A 19247-nucleotide genomic window follows, 5' to 3' on the forward strand; every position below is an offset into this window, starting at 1 on the left:
TGCACAGTATTTGGGTACCTAGCTAGCTCTCTTAAAATTCCGAGCTCAACTAAAAATCATTAGGCCTAGGATTTAATATAGGCTTGGTATAGGGGAAGTGGCCACAGAATTTCCACCACTATTACGGTATAAACCACTAAAATACGGTAAAACGCTAGGTACGCAGTGTACGCACACGAACGTTTTGAAAAACCAAACTTCCCGCTTTCTTTAAGAAAAAAAAAAAAATAGAATTTACCCGCGCTTTTGCTTTAGCGTGTTGATATTCTCAATCAGTAGACTTTTCTCAACATACTAGAATAATGAATTATAAATGAAATCATATCTAATCATTCATTTAGTTTACTTTCTATAGTTAAATGAAAGAAGTAAATCTATAATTTTAGAGGTATTTTGTAGCGTTTGTATGAAAAGAATCGTTTTCACTATTTCGGTAAGTAGGCAGAGAATAACATTTAAACGTTCAAAAACGCGTGTGGCTAAGGTATCTTTTTTCAACTTTTTCAATTATTAGCTATATCAGTAGAATATAATTTTAGCTACCTTTTACTATGTTTTAAGTAACAGATTTTATTTCTTTTAAAATTGATACAATAGGCAAACAACCATTTGTAAACTACAACTTTTTTTTGGACTCAGGTTTGGTATTTTCGAACGAAAAGCGTTTATGTCAAAAGCGCTTTTTCTCCATTCTGTGGAAGAAAGATGCTTTTCGTTAAAATCACATAAATGTAATAAAATACCTTATAAAGTTATCATAAATGATGTCCGGTGGTCTTATAGATAAGGTTTACATTGGTCTGGATAATGCGCCGGCCGCATTTGATATCAAAGGACGCATTTTAGGACCTGTAAGTTTTGTTTCTTTTAACTTAATTTCCGCGTTTAAAACGACATAAAAAAACAATTTAATCTATTTTGTTTCAGAATGGGACTAACTTAGAATATATTCGGTCCGAAACGGGTGTCGTAGCTGTGTTAAAAGGCGATAAAATTGAGCCATTGCATTTGGCTCTGCATCATACGCGATCGGAAGCCTTGGCAGGTGCCAGGTCGCTCGCACAGAACTTAATAGAGACTATAAGGGCTGAGTTGGCCCAATGGAGTGCGGCCCAGGCCGGGGGGCCGCCGCCAGCGCTAAATGTACCTCCTCCGACACTAACAACGACTAGCGCGCCTCCTCCCGTGCCTCCACCTGTCGTGACGGCGGCGCTCTCGACGCCTCCTACATTAACGTCCACCGCGCACCCGTCAGTCATCCCACCCGTAGTGAGTGTAGCACCCGCGACAGCTCCTCTCATGACAGTCCGACAACCCACAATGTTGCAACTACTACAACCACAGCAGCAGTATGTGCTGAACCAGGAGAATGGGCAGCTAATACCTATAGTTCAACCTGGCATGCAAGTTTCCAATGCCAACTTCACATCTTTGCCTCTTGGCCAAACATTGAGTTTGCAACAACCAAACTTTGGTACACAGATTGTGGATATATCTAGTATGCAGCCGGTGAACGTGACACAGTTACGGTTAAGTGGGGTGCCATCTTCTATGTCAATGATCTTGCCCAATGGGTTGACATTTCCTCAAGCAAGTCTGTCAACGTCAGACAGTACAACTGTTAGTACAGCTACGTCTACACCGGTTGTTTGTGCAGCTCAGAGTACCAACTCTTGTCAGAAGATTCTGTACAGCACAGATAAAGGGGACAAAGATATCAAATATCACATACAAGGGGCTGATACTGTGCAGTGGACGGTCCCTGGTTCCCAAACAATGTTGATTCCATATCAGCAGTTGCAGGACTTGGCATCTGGGCAGCAAGGACTAACTAACTTTCAACCACAGCAGTTTGTGTCTGTAAGTACCTTGGTTTTTTGTTCAGTAACTTGATTGTTCATTTACATAATATTGAGGAAGGCAAAATGTGCTAAACAATGTAAATATTGTGAACAATAATGAATTCATTGCATGCAAGTGCACTTGTAACAGCACAAATTGGAATTCAAGCATTATTCAAGCCTGGAATCTGTAGCTATATACTCGTCTAACCCTGTTATCAATAATGTTGACAGATAGCCCCGGCCGGCAGTCTACAACAAACTCCTTTGCCATTAACAGCAGGACAACTACAGCAGCTACAAGCCACTGGCACCTTTATGCAGCTCAATCAAAAGGTAAACTTTAGTTTTAGTAAATTGAATTATTTCTTTGCATTAATTATTATGAGTTTTTTAAAGAGTTATAGTTTTGTAGTTTTGACTATAAAATAGCTAATTGATCTAAGAATTTAGAATTGAAAAGATGAATGTACTGAAGGGTAATTGGTGCAATGTGAAACTGAGACAGTTAACAAAAATTGTTGTATTGTAAATGAAAGTGTTATTGCAGTATTAATAAAAGAGGAACATCAAATGTATGGCAATATGTAACAACACCTAAGTAGCTTATAAAATTACTACTAGGAACCCAGGGTTAACATAACATGTATAATGTTTTGAATTTTCCCTACAGCCGATAGCCAGCAGTGGTTCTTTGATAAACATAATATCGACCGGCCAAGCGTCGTCACCACAAATCATTTCAGTGAGCATTAGGTTTTAATACTAGCACATACTAATATATGATGCTTAATCTCACAAGCCTTATGTGTATTGGTTTAGGGTTTATTTTAGCAGATTTCTTTTGATGTCATTCTTTAGCCTGGATTTTGTCTTTTCCGTTCATCCATTTTGTGGTTGGTTCCGTTCGATATGTTTTCTTCCATTAATGTTTTAACCGTTTCTAGTTGCATAGCTATGAGACAGCAATTATAATATTGGTGTAAGTTCTGCAGCCATAAATTTATAACTAAAATACATATGTCTGTCTAGCTATGCTGCTGCCAAACTCATTTGCTTATTTAATTTTCACAATTTCTCCCTATTTATAAAATAACAATTGCTTCTACCCTTGCGCGCCCATTATTATTTCATACCTTGCATTATTATCATGTTTCAAAGGTAACTTCGTTTTTCAGAACACATCTACTCCTTCAAAGAGTGTTGGACAGGAGTCCCGAGGACAAAAGAGGTTGTCCGATGGGACTCCAAGCCAGTTGCAGCTAAGACCCATCGCTCCTGCTGTGTAAGTCTTAGAAGAATAAGTATTTATTTTAAACTAATCTTTATTCTTTTGCAGGAGCCCTTAAAAATTTAGAAAATATATTTGCTGTAGATCTTTTACCTGGTTTATTTATTTTAGTAATCACAATTATTTTTGCTTCTTTCATAATACATTACAGCAAGTATATTTTCTGTGATGAAGATTTGAATTTTTGCTGAAATTCCATTGATATGAAAACAAAACAAAAAGTAACTTGCTTATCTACAGAAAGGTCTCGCAATTGGCGTTTCTTTTAAAAAAAAATATCTTTCAGTAAAAAATTAAATCTTTACTCCATATTGGGGAGATCCACTAAGAAGACTGGCAAACAAAAGAAAAGAGCTACCAAATGTATTTTTAAGGTTTTCCTTCTTTTGTTTCATTATTATTTTGTCCACAATTCACCTCAAAATAATCAAAATCTTGCCCAATTACTTTTTGTCACAAGTAATAATTACTTTGAAAAGACAACATAATAATGAAACATTTTCAAAACGCAACCACCATACTCCAGACCAGACGGACTCAGGAACATCTCAAAAACTCCATACAGAAAAAAAAAAACAGAAGAATTCAAAAGAAGAATACATTTTACCGCCTTTTATCGAAGGAGGTTGTCTATCTGCCAGTTTGTTGTTCTATATTCAAATTGCTGTGTGTTATTGAAACAATGTGATGCTCCAGGTCGCATGTGAATGACAAGAGCTCCACGAGAGATTCGCGCACCTGGACCGCGGCACCAGGTACATTGAAGATTACTGCTGTTTTTGTTGAAATTTGTTGTTATATGAGATGACTTGAATGTAGCATGTGTGTAACACGTCAGTAGTAGGCGTAAGACCGTTTGGTGCAGATAAGCGTAAAGTTTTTTTTAACAGCTATTGGCGTTGACCGATACCGGATCAATACCGGATTTGTTGCGTAAAAAGGATTATAGGGCGTCAGCGTAAAGGTAAAAAAAAAAAAAAAATTAGAGAAATCGGCGTGTAGTTGAAATATTATTTCAGATTCAGGCTTCATGACACGGGAGGAGGAAGCATAAAGTTGCGCATGCATTAGCTTACCTATAACTGCGTATATCGCGCTTAGGGTATCTGTTATGATTTGGGAAGTCACCTAAACGAGGATTTTTAAGGAGTCCATTCGGGTACCATTGAACTGTTCAAGTCATCTTGTGTAAAAAATCTTGTGACGTAACCAGCACCTGCTTTACTTACATACAATTAATTTTTAAGGCTTTAGTTGAGAATTCTTGTGTTAATTTTAAGGCGACCGCGTATCCCCACTGCCTGGTGACATTGTAGGAGCATTTTGCGAACTAATCAATATTTCTCCATCGTTTTTTATGTGACTTTGTCTAGGAAGCGGGAGCGCTTGATAATTTAGTTCTCTCCAATCTTTGGTTCGCGACCCTCTGCGCAGAAAACACTTTTTAGGTAACAATTGTTGGCGGAGGTGCGAGAGGGGTATGAGCCACAAGCACATACATGATATGTGGTCGCAATTTAGTTATAGATGGCCATTAAGTTTTGCGTAAATTATACCAACAATCTTTAGCGTTGCGTAGCGCTGAAAGTTTTGCAAGTTCAGCATCAAGGCGACAGTCCCGGAGCCTTGGAAATCCAGAAGCTGAAGTTGGAAGAGCTAAAAAGAGTTAGCTTCAAAGTTCCAGTCCATCTTTTTGGAGTATTTCGTCACTTTAATGTATTCGTGAACATAGATAGCGTTAAATCCAGCAAATAGCAGCGTTTAGATATATAAAACAGTCTTCAAGGGCCGTCGAAAAGCACTCTGTAAAATGGCGTCGTCAACCATTCGAAGAACAGCTTGATGACATCTACATTTGTCATGCCTTCCAAAGCATTGCTTATTTATTTTTACAAATTTTTGTACACACACATAATAGAGAAAGATGACAGGAAAGAAAGAATTTACAAAGGTAATGCTTATTTCTTAAGAAATCTCTTCCAGCATACCTGCGAAAGGAAAAAGAGAATAAAAGAACTTCTACATCTTGAAATAGGTTTTTTGCGATTTTGAGACAGGACTCGGACGGCGCGGCGGCGTATCGCTTTATTTCCGTGCAAATTTCATAGGTTCCCGTCGAAAACGATGCTGCTACAAACCGTACAAGATTTATTCGATTAGCTTCTGCGTCATCATCTGACTAGCCTTTCCCCAGATACGTGCGATGAGCTTCCAGTCCAGATATGTAACGAGCTTTGTTTGCGAGTTTGCACCATTTTGCAGATGTTGGATTGCTGAAGTCGTATTTTAGAAGATAGATAATTCAGTAATTAGCAGTCGCTGCCTTGCTTCGTTATTTGGACAGGATTTTTTAAGCTGTTTAAGAATTACGCTTATTGTGTAAATCTGTTTACTTTTTGGGATTCGCAATGGCGTTTCGGTACTGCAGTTTAGGTCAGCATTGCGTACTTGAATTTTTATGAGCTTTATCGTTTAGCCAAATGATGCGTCTGAACAAACAAAATACGAGCGAAGGGTCGATAGAAAGCGTCATGCACAAATGCAAAACCAGTACTTAAAATTGTTTTGCGTAAAATATGGAAAGTCCCCTATCTCCCAAAAGTAGTCAGCAGAACAGGGTGCCCGGAAGCCGAAAGAAGTTTTCTCTACAAAACGTAAATCACTTTTTCGTTTACAGAATATCTTCAAAGGAGCAAGGAGCGAAGAATCGACTTCCAAATAACTTTATCCCTTTTATAAAATGTTGCCAAGCATAGCTTCTTCTTCTTTCTCCTGCGTAATGAATGCTGTATTTGCGAAGTGTAAGCGGCATTTGGCGTAATTTATATTTGCGTACCTAAAGTTCGCATTAGTGATCGTCAGAATTTATTATGTGCGTAATGTAGTAGTCCAATAGTTCAATTCGTTTTCAGATTTGGATGATCAGGAGTTCTTCTATGCGATGCGTACTTGTTAAATTGGTATCATCGGTCGGTTTCTAAAAGAATGTGCATTATGGCCATAAAGTTTTATAAATAGTTTTTAAAGAAATACTCTTCCAATTTTCTAGTCAGAAACCGACCGTTGAACCAGTTACTCCAAAAACGCGATGCATAATTTACGAAACTGCAATTCAATGCTAAATAACTTATACCTATCAGCAACTTTAGCAGTAAGCGTAAACAAGCAAAGGCGTAAAAGTAACCTAGAGAATTGTTTGTACATATTTACATTGTTCCCCAGCTAAAGACAACACCATCGTGAGTATGGGAATGAAAATCAATCCAGCGCACGGAACCATCATACAAGTGTCTTCTGGGCAGCAGACGAAGTAAGATATCACATATCGTTATAAAAATATAAAACTAAACTGATATTCTTATACATATTAAACAATATAAAAAATCTACAGTTAAAATCTTTAATTAATATACATGTGTAAGTAAGTCTGTCCGTCCGGCTTTCACACCAAAATTTCTAAGCCGACGAGAGACGTAAGCTACTTTTTGTCCAGGTTTGAAGAATTAATTGCCTTAGAACGCGTGTGAAATTGCGGAGAACAGCCAGTTCTAAATACATGCTAAAATCTTGATTTTGAAACCTCCTTCTGCACTCAATTAAAAACGTACCTATATTATAATACAAACTTCTCCCACAGTGTCTCATCGCCAGGATTAGGCCAAGATGGTACAGGAATGTACATACGCCAGATCGATAGAAACGCGATACAGATCCAAACAAGCAAAGACGGACAAAAGCAAGACCTGAGCAAGATTCAGAATTCCGCTCAAAACGTCCAAATGATCACCGTGCCACAAGGCATGACTGTGTTACAGAACCCTTTGAATATCAGCCAAGTTCCTACAATGCTTGGCCAGCCGAACAGCCAAGTGTACATGATACCAGCTAACCACCCCAACCTGATGCAAAGTGCATTACCTCCAGGTTTCCAACAAGTCCTGCAACCAGGACAGAATGTGACGGTGATGCAGCCGAACCAGTTGGGAATGCCTGGTGGGGTACAATACAATGTGCCTTTGATGCCCATGAACATGCCAGCTACCTCGCAGTATATGCCCGCCGGTATTAACTTAAACACGCAGCTATCAGCCCAACAATTAAACGCAGCTTTAGCAGGACATCAGTTAAACCCTAACTTAGGAACAATCCCTATTGTGCAAGCCCCACCGTCCTCACCTATGACTAACCCAGGTCAAGGGATCCCTGGAACACAGCCGCCTGTTCACCAAATAGTTCCGAACTCTTTTCTAACGCCGACATCACAATACGCGGGCATGCCACAGCAGTACATGATGCAAGGGAACTCTAACACCATTACTGTGCCCACAAATCCTACAGTGCAATACAGTATACCGACTGCCCAAAACACTACAAATAATGGCAACGGACAGTCTACAACTTCAGAAACTGATACAAACGGAGCCAATAACCAGACCAACTATATTACGTCATCATCACAAGATAACGGGTACTCATTGACGGGTACAGTTCAGAACCAACAGACGTTCACGTCAGATGGACAGTCGACGCAGACAAGTGGCTTCACGCCAGCCAATCAGAACGGCACGCCGACATACGGCTCATCTAATGGCAGCCAAACCGCAGCTTACGTCAGTCAGACGACCACGACACAACCTCCTCCCACCTACAACCCTACGAATGGGACCAGTCAGAATTCTAACCAGACTTATGTACCTCCAAGTACGCCAACATCACAGAACTCGCAGACGACTTTCTCTCCGTCGACGACACCGGCGCCGCAGTCGTATCCTCCGGCAAATCTACCGAATATGCCGAACGTGGCGTTCGCTCCAAACCAGACGCCACAGAACCCTTACCCAAACGCGACTGGGCAGAACTTGGCAGCTTACGCGAGTAACCAGTACCAGTACACGAGCCGGCCGTGGTTCCGGCCGCGGTACGGGTCGCCGCAGGGCTCGCCGTACAGCGCGGGCACGGGGCCGCCGCCCAGCGGGCCGCCCATGCCCGTGCCTCCCCCCTCGGGCAGCTACAACTACTGGCCGGATAGCTGAGACCTAGAAAGTATTATTGGGACTGAATTTGACCAGTGATAGCTATAGAATATAGAGTAATTTGTAATAAGAGAGACTGCTTTATAAATATACATTTATGAAATGTAAAGAAATATTTTAGAATTTAGATGAAATAATAAGTATTTCCTATATTTTTGTTTTATTGTATTTAGAACTGTTCTTGTATTCTAATGTGGAACCGTGACTGAAAAATTGTGATTTGTTTATTTAACTAACTTCATCTATACATATAATAAATCAGTAAAAAAAGTGTGTCTGTACATTGAATACATTAAAAAAATAATAATTGGGTGGGGTTTAGAAACAGTAATGGAGCACAAATCCAAAAAAAAAAATCTGTCTGTTTGTCTGTATGTCTGTATGTCTGTATGTCTGTATGTCTGTATGTCTGTTTGTTTGTACACGCTAATCTTCGGAACTACTGAACGGATTTTAATGATTCTTTCTTTGTTGTATCGGTATTAAACCTGGTCAACATATAGGCTATAATTTATCTTCGAAACTTGAAGACCTGATGCAGAACTCCAACAGACCAATAAAACTATAAGGGATACAAAATTGGTGCCATGGCAAAAATTGTTTCATGGGATGAGCATTTTCTGTTGAGATAATAAATTTGAAGATCTGGAACACCTGATGTGAAACCCCAAGAGCTCAGCTACTCTGTACCATATAAAGGTATGAAGTTTGAGAAAAAGTTGTTCAATCTGTTAAGCACTTTCTATTGAATTACAAAAATTGAAGATCTAAAACACCTGATGTGGAACTCCAGGAGCCCAGCCAGACTATAGTATATAAAGGTATGACGTCTTAGCAAAAGTTGTTCAATCTGATAAGCACTCTCTAATGACTTACAAAAATTGAAGATCTAAAACACCTGATGTGGAACTCCAGAAGCCCAGCTAGACTATAGCATATAAAGGTATGACGTCTTAGCAAAAGTTGTTCAATCTGACAAGCACTCTCTAATGACTTATAAAAATTGAAGATCTAAAACACCTGATGTGGAACTCCAGGAGCCCAGGTAGACAATAGCATATAAAGGTATGACGTTTTAGCAAAATTTGTTCAATCTGATAAGCACACTCTATTGACGTATAAAAATCGAAGATCTGGAATACCTTTTTTTTTTTTTTTTAGCGACGTAAAATCATCAAATGACCCCTCCCGCTGTAGGTTAGCAGCGGTGAGGGAGTGTCAGACTCTTACTGACTAAAATCGTCGTGTTCCGTCATAGGCCTTTTATGTACCAGGGCCGCGGTATCTCTTTCGAACAACCCGCAGAGATCTGGAATACCTGATGTGGAACTTCAAGAGCCCTACTACACTTGAAATGTATATAAATGAATGTTACAAAATAGGTATGGTGAATCAAAAAAATTAAGTCGTAGTCAGAGCGGCTGAAGGGCGAGGATACCTCGGCGGACTTAAAACGCAGATCACGCGCTCCATGTGGGTCCAGCATCACCGGCCCAGTCGCCACTTACCAGGACGCACCTGCCCTCCGAGAGGGCACCGGGCTACTAACCATGCTCTAGCGACTCCACTCTGGACGGCAAACCCCCGTCATGGTTCACTCCGGCCGACCGGAGATGGGAGACAGTACACTCTCCCTGGAGCACTCGGTATATGTATATAGCCCCGCGGGGTCGCTACTCCCCGTCATCAGCCTCAGATGTCCTGCGGTGCTTATATCTCATTATTATTGTCGTTATTATCTCAAGAGCCTTTGTCCCAATTATGTTAGGGTCGACTTCCAGTCACGATGCAACTGAGTGCCAGTGTTTTACAAGGAGCGACTGCCTATCTGACCTCCACAACCCGGTTACCCGCTCAACCCAACAACAAAAACTGGTCAGACTTACTGGCTTCAGACTACCCACAACGACTGCCAAGAATATTCAATGACAGCCGGAACCTACAGTTTAACATCCCCTCCAAATAACGGTCATTGGTATCCAAAATATACATAGAAAGTACATACGAACTTAGAAAAGTAGCATTGGCAGGTACTTGCCAGACCTGGAATCAAAGTCACACGCTCATACTTGAGAGATTGGTTCTCTACCCACTAAACCACCACGACTTCCACTAAGTCACCACGACTTAGTCATCTTAGTTATATTTAATTTTTTTACGTAATAATACGTGCAATATTTTTGTCACACACAACTTAAATGCGGACTAATTAGAATCACTACTTTTATTCCTATGATCACGCCTATTGCGCTTCAGGTCTCAGCGTTTTATTTAGTCTGCTGTGCTTTTGCCGTTGAAGTACAAAAATTAAATACCTATATGGAACGTTTCTAATGGTTATGCGTATTCCGTTGATTTCAAGTCAACGGGCCCTTAAAATTCAATATCAGACGACTCAGATCTTTGATTTTGCTGACCCCGTAGTCGTTGGCATAAGGGACTGGATCCGCGTACGAAGTCGCGGGCAGAAGCTAGTTTGTTTAATAAGAATTATACATTTTTTTATATTTCTGGCTAGTAGGTATTCAAAACTTTTGACTGACCTCTATATTGTGTGATTATTCTTTTGAATCAAAAGAATAATCACACAATATAGAGGTCAGTGAATCACACACAAATCTGCTCCTTTTTCGAAAAAGTTTGTAATCTTTCCATATTAGCCTCTTGATTGATCCATAACCATAAATATGTTTGACATAACTGATTGACGTTAAATATTGCGTGAAAATATTACTCTAAGATTCAATTACAACTGAAATAATGAATACTGAAAACAGATACCCGGTGACCGCATCGCTTTTCATGTTGAAGGAAATAAAACATAGACAAGAGCAGGTTAATCGCGGCTACCAACTCCTGAAGCGAAAGGCCGAAGCCCTACGCATGAGAGGCCGTCAGGCCGCCTCAGAATTAGCCTCTGCTCAGGCCATATTCGGCCACACCTTGAGAGAAGCTTACATTTCTCTAGCTGCTATTAAGTTTACTAATGGAGAATCTAACGCGTTGGTGCTTGAAAATATTGGCCAAGTAAGTTTTCAGCTGAATAAAGTTATCTTGCACATTGATGAAATATCGACCAAAATCACTCTTTCTACACTAAAGTAATTGCCACATTACAGTTCATTTACCCATCCTGCTCTTATCTTTCATCTTGTTCATTTCTGAAAAGCCCATAACTCGAATGCTCCATCCATCATACATTCAGTCCGCTTTACCCTTGATATATCGATACAGGCTCAAGTGCGAGTTCAACGTATACCCGAGAACATATCAGGAGTCTCCACGGTTTCCCTTCAAACTCTTGAAGAAACTGGCGTCGGGGACTCCCTTCGTTACGCTGGGCTCGGCGCCGGCGGTCACCGCACCGGTGAAGCTAAGAAGGCTTTCAGAGAAGCCGTACGAATACTCGTCAGATTCGCCTCTTTGCGAAATACTTGCATTCTCTTGGATGAATCCATTAGGTCCACCCTAAGGTATAATTCCATCACTACTCTAACGAACATCAATCAGAACCACCCTTAACATTTTGCCGCAATGTTCGCAGGAAGGTAAATGGTATTGAAAAGGTTATCATGCCGAAGTTGCGTAATACTGAAACTTATATCATGATGGAAATGGATGAAAGGGTAAGCTAGACGTTAGCTTATATTTTGTGCGTAGACCGAGGATTGCTCCCTGAGGTATCCCTCAAGCAATGATCATAATGAAATCCTATATGAGCTACCCAAATCCTACCTTAAAATATCTAGTTTTGTTATGTAGGAGAGAGAAGAATTCCATCGTTTGAAAATGGTGAAAGCGAAGAAGATAAGAAGTCAAGCGCGCGCGGCTTTGCGGCATGCCAAAAGTATTGGCGGTGCCGGAGAGGCCAGTGGTAAGTTGTAATGCAGATGCGTAATTTGTGGAATAAAAATCCCTCCGCCGTCAAATGGATACTAAAAGTCTTAAAGTCTTCAAGAGAGTCCAATTATATATTTAGTTTTATAAATTCACACGTAACAAGCTTTTTACAACAACAACTGTCATTACACCTTATTGTCTTTTTTTTTAACACACTTCTATCAATTTTTCGGCTATGTACATACCTAACCAAAGAGGTTGTACATACAATAATACTTTCCCTAATTGATGAGAAGTATTCAGATGCCTAACGCATTTCTGTCTTCTCTTCCCAAGGCTTCTTCGTAAGACTCAGGAAACTGATCAGAATCAATGAGGCAGATATAATCCTTCATCCGCTTAGGAGGTCTAAGGGTTGACCTGTCTCTCAAATTATACCTGTGAACTTCAGGTTCCCTTATCTCCTCTTGAGCGTCAATGAACTCATCTGCTTGATCTGCTTCTGAAGCATCATGAACGTGATCTCCTGATACAGCCTCGTCATTGGTAGCTGTATCATACTCTCCCTCTAGAGCACGTTCATTAGTCTCATTATCACGAGTTTCTGGCTCTCTTATTGGTGAACTTATCTGCATTGGAACATCTTCCGATAAGATCACTCCCTCTGTGTCTATCAGATCGAAATCTCCCTCTGTCTCACTGCTACTTGGTTCATTAATTTGTGGTAAATTCATTTCTTCTTGAAGACTTGGCAATGCAGTTGGGATTCTCAATTCGATGCTTGGACTAAATATGACATCTCTAGATCTTTCGGTCTTTTTTCCATTCCAGATGCGATACCCATCGTCGTTATCGTATCCGATAAGTCTGCCCTTAATAGCTTTCTTCTGTAGCTTCTTCCTTTTCTGCTTAGGAATGTGGAAGTAACATTCACTACCAATTACACGCAAGTGAGAGATCTTAGGCTTCTTCTTATACCAAAGCTCGTACGGTACTTTCCCTGCTTCTCTAGTGGGTCCAGTGCGATTGAGAACATAAGCAGCTGTATTAATAAGCTCTGCCCACAAGGCTTGTGGAAACTCCTGTCCCGAGTGCATGTATGATCGAGCGGTTTCTACTAAAGTCCTGTTTTCTCGTTCTGCGCACCCATTTTGCTCAGGGGTGTATGGCATCGTGAGTCGCTGGATTATTCCCTGCTTGTGAAGAATATCTCGAACAGCTTTATTGTCGAACTCGCCACCATTATCGCTCAATAATGTTCTAACTGTATGTCCAGCGTTTTAGCTTCTTTTAAGAATTGACTAAGCTTGTCCTTTACTTCACTTTTGTTGCGAATAAAGAAAACGTGACGAAACGCGGAGTAATCATCTTTAAAAAGAACAAAATAGAGATGTTTGCCATAGCTCTCCGGGAATGGTCCGCATACATCAGCGTGTACCAGCTCTCCAGGCATATTAGCTCGTTCTCTCTTGCCAAACTTCAGTCGCTGTGCTTTACCATAGATGCATCCTTCGCACTGTATATCACTCTCTAGATTTAGATTAATCCCCAGTTCCCTCTTAACAAGATCCTTAATGTACTTCTTGTTCTGGTGACCAAACCTCTCATGATATAGCTGGAGTAAGCATGATGGATCAACAGCATTAATTTGTACAGGTTTACTCGGTAGAACTGTCTTCATCTGTAACTTATACAGTCCACCATTATGTTCCCTGTTACCTACTGCAATAACCTGACCATTTAGTTCCAATCTGCACTCTTTAGTTGTGGAAATAAATGTACTGTTTCGCAGTTTGTCCTGTGCAGCTAGCATAGATAGCAGATTTTTCGTTAGTTTTGGCACGTACCAGACATCACTTAGGGTAAGCTTCATAATTTTGCCGTTAACATTTGTTTCAACCACCACAGACCCTTTCCCTTTTGCAGGAACTACGGTGCCGTCTGCCGTCGTTACGGTGTGGTTCGATCCAAAGTCCTCATAATTTATGAATATATCTTCCCTATTGGTTACGTGAGTTGTGGCACCATTGTCCACATACCAATGTTCTGCATCTTTATCCTCTGAGCAAGTATATATCATTAACGTAATATTCTGCACTTGCTGCTTCGTCGACGTAGACTGTGAAGGTGGTTTCTTCGATCTGCCATCTTGGATCCACTCCTTGCAGTTCTTGATGCGGTGTCCCTTTTGTGAACAGTACCTACACCTCAAATTCTCGTCTCTGGATTTTACTTTTAGCTGCGGCTTAGAGGTAGAGGCGAGCACTTCTTCAGTCTCTTCTTTGTGACCACCTAGTGCCCTCTCGTACCCACAGAGTTGTGCTGTTAGTGTGTCTATGGTCCTCTCCTGTTTGTTCAACAGCATCCAGCTGGATTTGAAGTTGAAAAATTTTTCATCGAGGGAATCCAAAATTTTTACAAATCAAAAACATATCTGGTAACTTCATATTCGGATCAGTCTTCAAAATTTCGGCATTCAAATTGTTCCAGATGTTTTTCAGTTTAGACATCATTGTCGACACATCCTCTGAACTATTTTTGTAGCTAAAAAACTGCATGCATAACGTGTATGCTCGATCTTCGGACTGTCCATCAAATAATCTATGAAGTTCCTCCCAGACTTCACGTGCTGTCTCGAACCTCATGACTTTCATCAGCGTCTCTTCGGTCATGTTACTCGTCATTATGAGCAGGGCGTTGCTGTCTGCCTTCCTATACTTCAATAACTCTGAGTTATAGGCCATCACTGCACCATCGCCTGTTCCTAAAATCGGCTTCCGAAGCTTTCCTTCTGCTGCCTCCATGGCGCCTTCTGTGCCACGCAACATAATGGAAACTTTATACTTCCATGTAGCCCAATTTTCACTGCCTTTGAGCTGACCAATTTGAATTTTAGTAGTAAAATTTTCCATATTGACGGGAAAGATTTTCCGCTGGCCCGTAACCTAATGCAGATGCGTAATTTGTGGAATAAAAATCCCTCCGCCGTCAAATGGATACTAAAAGTCTTAAAGTCTTCAAGAGAGTCCAATTATATATTTAGTTTTATAAATTCACACGTAACAAGCTTTTTACAACAACAACTGTCATTACACCTTATTGTCTTTTTTTTTAACACACTTCTATCAATTTTTCGGCTATGTACATACCTAACCAAAGAGGTTGTACATACAATAATAAGTTGCATATTCTTGCTTTCACCGACAAAGTAAACGTCCGTTTTTCCTAGTTTTAAGAAATCTTAGATTACCTATGCTGCCGATGAAATTAGGCCTTAGTGTTTTTAGTCTTAGCTACTCGAAGACGAACCTTTTAAAATACCTACCTACATGTGCATAAATCATTTAAATTTTCAGAGCTCACCTCTGCAGTCATGTTGCCCTCTCACTGCCGCTCCGTGGAATGCCTCTCGAGTATCCTATCGTGCAACTCGTCAATGTCTGTCACCACGGACTCGGGAGACTACAAGCCTGTTTGTTATCCTCACAATTGGGATGACGACGACCTCTTGTTTTAAGGCTTAATTACCATGTAATGTTCTAAGTAGCATGTTACCTTTGCTTTATTTGTTGTGCCGTTATTTATTAATAAAATCATGTGAAAACTTAAGTATGCTTTCGTTATTTTTGGGGCAACTTAATTTGAACTCGCCCCTCAATATTCCAAATTATAGATACAGCATTTTGCGTGCCTTTGTAAGTGTACCTACCTAATGGATGTGATGAAATCAAAACCCAATCTTACCACTACCATTTATTGACACACAGTTAACAAAAATAAGTAAGTAATCTACAAAACCCAGCCGTCGTCTAGTCTCTCTTCCATAGGCCGAGTGAAGTATTGGCACCTTCGGAACTTCTCTAAGATCTCCCCCTGTAAGGAACAAAGATTCACTTATAGTTAACTATAATGCAATATGCAACATACTCTTGAGTTCTCTCCAAATTATACGACGGAAGGCTCTCACTATTACGCGGGCTGTCACCCAATACCTACCTACATAGCCCTCAAGTAGGCAGGTCTCTAGATAAAATAATTTACATTGATGGCCAGTGGGAATTGGATCAAAAGAATGGTGCCTTTATCCCCTACGGCGGCCATAGGGAATGTTAAAAAATCCGTGTCGCTGTCCACCAGTGGTGGCGAATGGAAATAATTTACAAAGTTGTGACGCTGTCCCCCAGTGGTGGACAGCGAGAATGTTTTAAAGTTGTCTCGCTGTCCCCCAGTGGTGGCCAGACAAGTGGTGGAAATTGGGAATAATCGCAGGTACTTCTGCCACCCGCTGGCAGGTGCTTCTGCTACCCGAGTATCAAATCTTTCCGAGCCACCATAAAGTTTTGGCGACAATAACTCTGCTTCTATCGTTAATATGTTTTTGGGATTCATGCTACTTACAGGGCCAGTTTTCTTTATAGTTTCGCTGTAAAAAGTAACCGCACTGGAACCAGTGCCGTACAGCGGATACTTGAGGTGCATCTGTAATTAATAAATAAGTATTTAAGGTGAGTCAACAAAGGTTCCAAACTCTTATAAAAGCGTAAGTAACACACAACGGCGGATCCAGGGGGTAGGTCACAAGGTCATGACCCCCCCCTGGGCCAGGTTCAGGACCTAAGAGGACCAATAATTAAAATGGTTAAACTCGATGTTTTATGTTTTTGTTATAAGTATAAGATAATTTTTATTCCGAGTGAATAGGTAGATACCTACATAGTTACAGGTAGAGTATTTTTGTTTAAGAATTCGTGCTCGCAACGCTCGCTCTCTATTCTTTATTTATTTCCGTCTTTATCCTGCCCGGGGTCTACATTACATGCTGATAGGGCCGTCTTAACCTATGGCTCCTCGATATCAGGGGCGCCGCGGGACGCCCCACCACCAGGAAATTTCGAAGCAATTACACCCGTTCGATAAGGAAGATCCACATTGTATCATGATACTGACAAAAAAGTCGCCTTCGCTTTGTTGGATTGATCATTTTGAACTTTTAACATCTTCCAACTAAGTGAAAAAATTCTAGCTCGCTACGCTCGCGAGTAAATGACTGTGTCTGTACTGTATTTCTGATTGTTTATTATTTTTATTGACGCACCGAATCAACGAACACAAATGGTACTCGCTCTAATCACGGTTCCTTCTTATTTGTACGTAATTCCCAGTCTGAAATAATTTAAAAATGTCTTTAATCAGGTGTTTTTGTGTCGTAGGCTCAAAAAAATTCGCGCTCGCTTCGCTCGCGCAATATTATATATACCTTGCCTTGATAACTTCATAAGTCAAATATAGCAAAAAAAAATATATTAATGGAGTCCTCAAAAACAAAACAGTTTGCGCTTTCGACTGCTTGTTACTTTACAGGGCTTTTTAAAACTTATGATGTTTTTGTGTCCCAAAATTAAAAAATTTGCGCGCTCGCTTCGCTCGCGCTAATTTTTACAGTGTATAATGATTTAAATCTGGCTAACAGTTTGAGCCTACAATTATTTGGAGACATTTTTTTAAGTCCTTTACCTACCAAAAAAGTGACTTTTGTTCGAACGTTCTTATTTATATTCCTTGTAAAGTGCTTCGATCAATATGTAGTACTCAAAATCTTTCAATAGATACATAGGTGGCGCTTGGGTGATGATTGCACCCAGGCGTTACATGAGCTAGAGACGGCCCTGATCTCATGAACCCTTACCAATAGTAAGAGAATTGAAGTTTTCACGGAAAATGTTTTACTGTTGCTGCAATAAAAAACGTACGCGCCCTTTTCTGCGTACACAATATTTTTCTAATATTTAGTCTTCAACCTGAAAACATTCTCGCGCTTGCTATGATCGCGCTTTCTTATATTTGTGCTGTATATTTGTTATACAGCTAGAAAGCGTTTTCATCTATCATACATAACTATATGTACACCCATGTTTTTTACAAATAAAGAATCCTGTATCTACTTTTAGTCCTCGAACTGAATAAAAATTTTCGCGCTCGCTTCGCTCGCGCTTTTTTCAATTTCGCATCTGTGATTATGTCCAAGAAATCGGGTTCGCTCAGCTCGAACCATTTTCCACAAAAAAAAACACTTTTTTAACCTTAGTCCTCGGCCTGAACAAAAATTTTCGCGCTCGCTTCGCTCGCGCTTTTTAGTTTGGCGCGTGTGTATAGTATAAATACGAAAAATTGCGCTCACTCTGCTCGGGCCATTTTCAACATGAAACACTTTTCTTAACATTCGTAAAAATTTCGAGCTCGCTACGATCGCGCTTATTGTACCTATTTTTACTACTACTTTTAATATTAAAAGTACTTCTTTTAATATTAAAATACGCTACAATATAATATTTTTTGTGACTTGACCACGACTGTGTGACCCCCCCCTGGCGCCGAAGCTGGATCCGCCCTTGGTAACACATAAGCAGAGTTAAAGGCAGAGAGCGCGCCGCGTAAGTGCAACGTTTTGCATTGGATTCATAGTTTTAAGAGATATGCTGGGCCACTATAACCACAACAACTACAATCAAAAAATTATAGAATCCTACGTTTTTATCGGCGGTGACTTCTAAATTGCGAGGTTCAAACTCATCCTTGACGTAGTTAGCGTCATATTCAGTGCAATACTCAGCTACTGGGTTTGAAGTAGCTAGCTCTTCGATAACTTCGTCCAACATTTGTTCCCAAAAGAAATCCGTAAGCATTCGTTTGCGGATACCTGGAAATCAGAATTAAAATCTGGGTACGGCAGTTGTTCCCATGGGACGCGAGTGAAACCGCGGGCTAACAGTCAGTTACATATTTCTATAATAATTTTAATACGTTTTAGTTCCTCCTGTTGGAAATGAGATAACACTAAGATACCTTCTCCACGTTTGGGTTTCTTGGGAATTTGATAGCAGCGGCGCATCTCACTCCCTTTTTCAGGCGCTTCTCGTCCATCCTGCAAAATCCATGGTCGGCTGAAATTTTTCCCTTTGCCGTATGCAGATGGCTCAACGGGAACTTTAGGATAGAGTTTTATGCGTTCTAATGGTCTTATTTTGAGTGTTTCTTCTTCATGTTCTGGTTCTGGAATGTCAGCTTGTACACCAGCTTCGCTAGCTTCGGGATTCATGGTTCGTTAAATAAAATTTAATTTACGCGAAAATAAACTATTACTCAAAAGCTTCTGACAGTCGTCATGGAAACATTTTTTTTTCTGATCAATACGCTGCTTCTTCGTAAATTGGAACATCGAATGTCAAAATTTTAAAATGTCAG

At 40.3% G+C, this 19247-nt stretch overlaps 3 protein-coding genes across 4 annotated transcripts; 2 read left to right on the forward strand and 1 right to left on the reverse strand.

The window, feature by feature from the left end:
* Positions 1-662: 662 nt before the first annotated feature.
* Positions 663-8317, forward strand: LOC110384253 (mucin-2). 2 transcript variants are annotated; one of them, XM_064038838.1, is made up of 8 exons: positions 663-851; positions 928-1860; positions 2076-2177; positions 2515-2586; positions 3020-3126; positions 3829-3887; positions 6355-6442; positions 6770-8317. In XM_064038838.1, the coding sequence occupies exons 1-8, from the start codon at positions 762-764 to the stop codon at positions 8163-8165; spliced, it is 2847 nt and encodes a 948-aa protein (XP_063894908.1). In that variant the 5' UTR covers positions 663-761; the 3' UTR covers positions 8166-8317. The 2 variants fall into 2 exon arrangements, with proteins under 2 accessions (XP_063894908.1, XP_063894909.1); XM_064038839.1 differs by lacking the exon at positions 2515-2586.
* Positions 8318-10781: 2464 nt separating this feature from the next.
* Positions 10782-15614, forward strand: LOC110384304 (V-type proton ATPase subunit D 1). Its single transcript, XM_049846310.2, has 5 exons — positions 10782-11192; positions 11400-11638; positions 11710-11791; positions 11928-12039; positions 15362-15614. The coding sequence occupies exons 1-5, from the start codon at positions 10926-10928 to the stop codon at positions 15520-15522; spliced, it is 861 nt and encodes a 286-aa protein (XP_049702267.1). The 5' UTR covers positions 10782-10925; the 3' UTR covers positions 15523-15614.
* Positions 15615-15745: 131 nt separating this feature from the next.
* On the reverse strand, positions 15746-19235 carry LOC110384303 (uncharacterized). Its single transcript, XM_049846148.2, has 4 exons — positions 18849-19235; positions 18533-18702; positions 16404-16484; positions 15746-15878 (listed from the first exon to the last, which is right to left on the reverse strand). Exons 1-4 carry the CDS (start codon positions 19099-19101, stop codon positions 15795-15797), a joined length of 588 nt encoding a protein of 195 aa, XP_049702105.1. The 5' UTR covers positions 19102-19235; the 3' UTR covers positions 15746-15794.
* Between the last annotated feature and the right edge of the window lie 12 nt (positions 19236-19247).

Source organism: Helicoverpa armigera, chromosome 17, assembly GCF_030705265.1.
Source record: "Helicoverpa armigera isolate CAAS_96S chromosome 17, ASM3070526v1, whole genome shotgun sequence".
Taxonomy (NCBI): Eukaryota; Metazoa; Arthropoda; class Insecta; order Lepidoptera; family Noctuidae; genus Helicoverpa; species Helicoverpa armigera.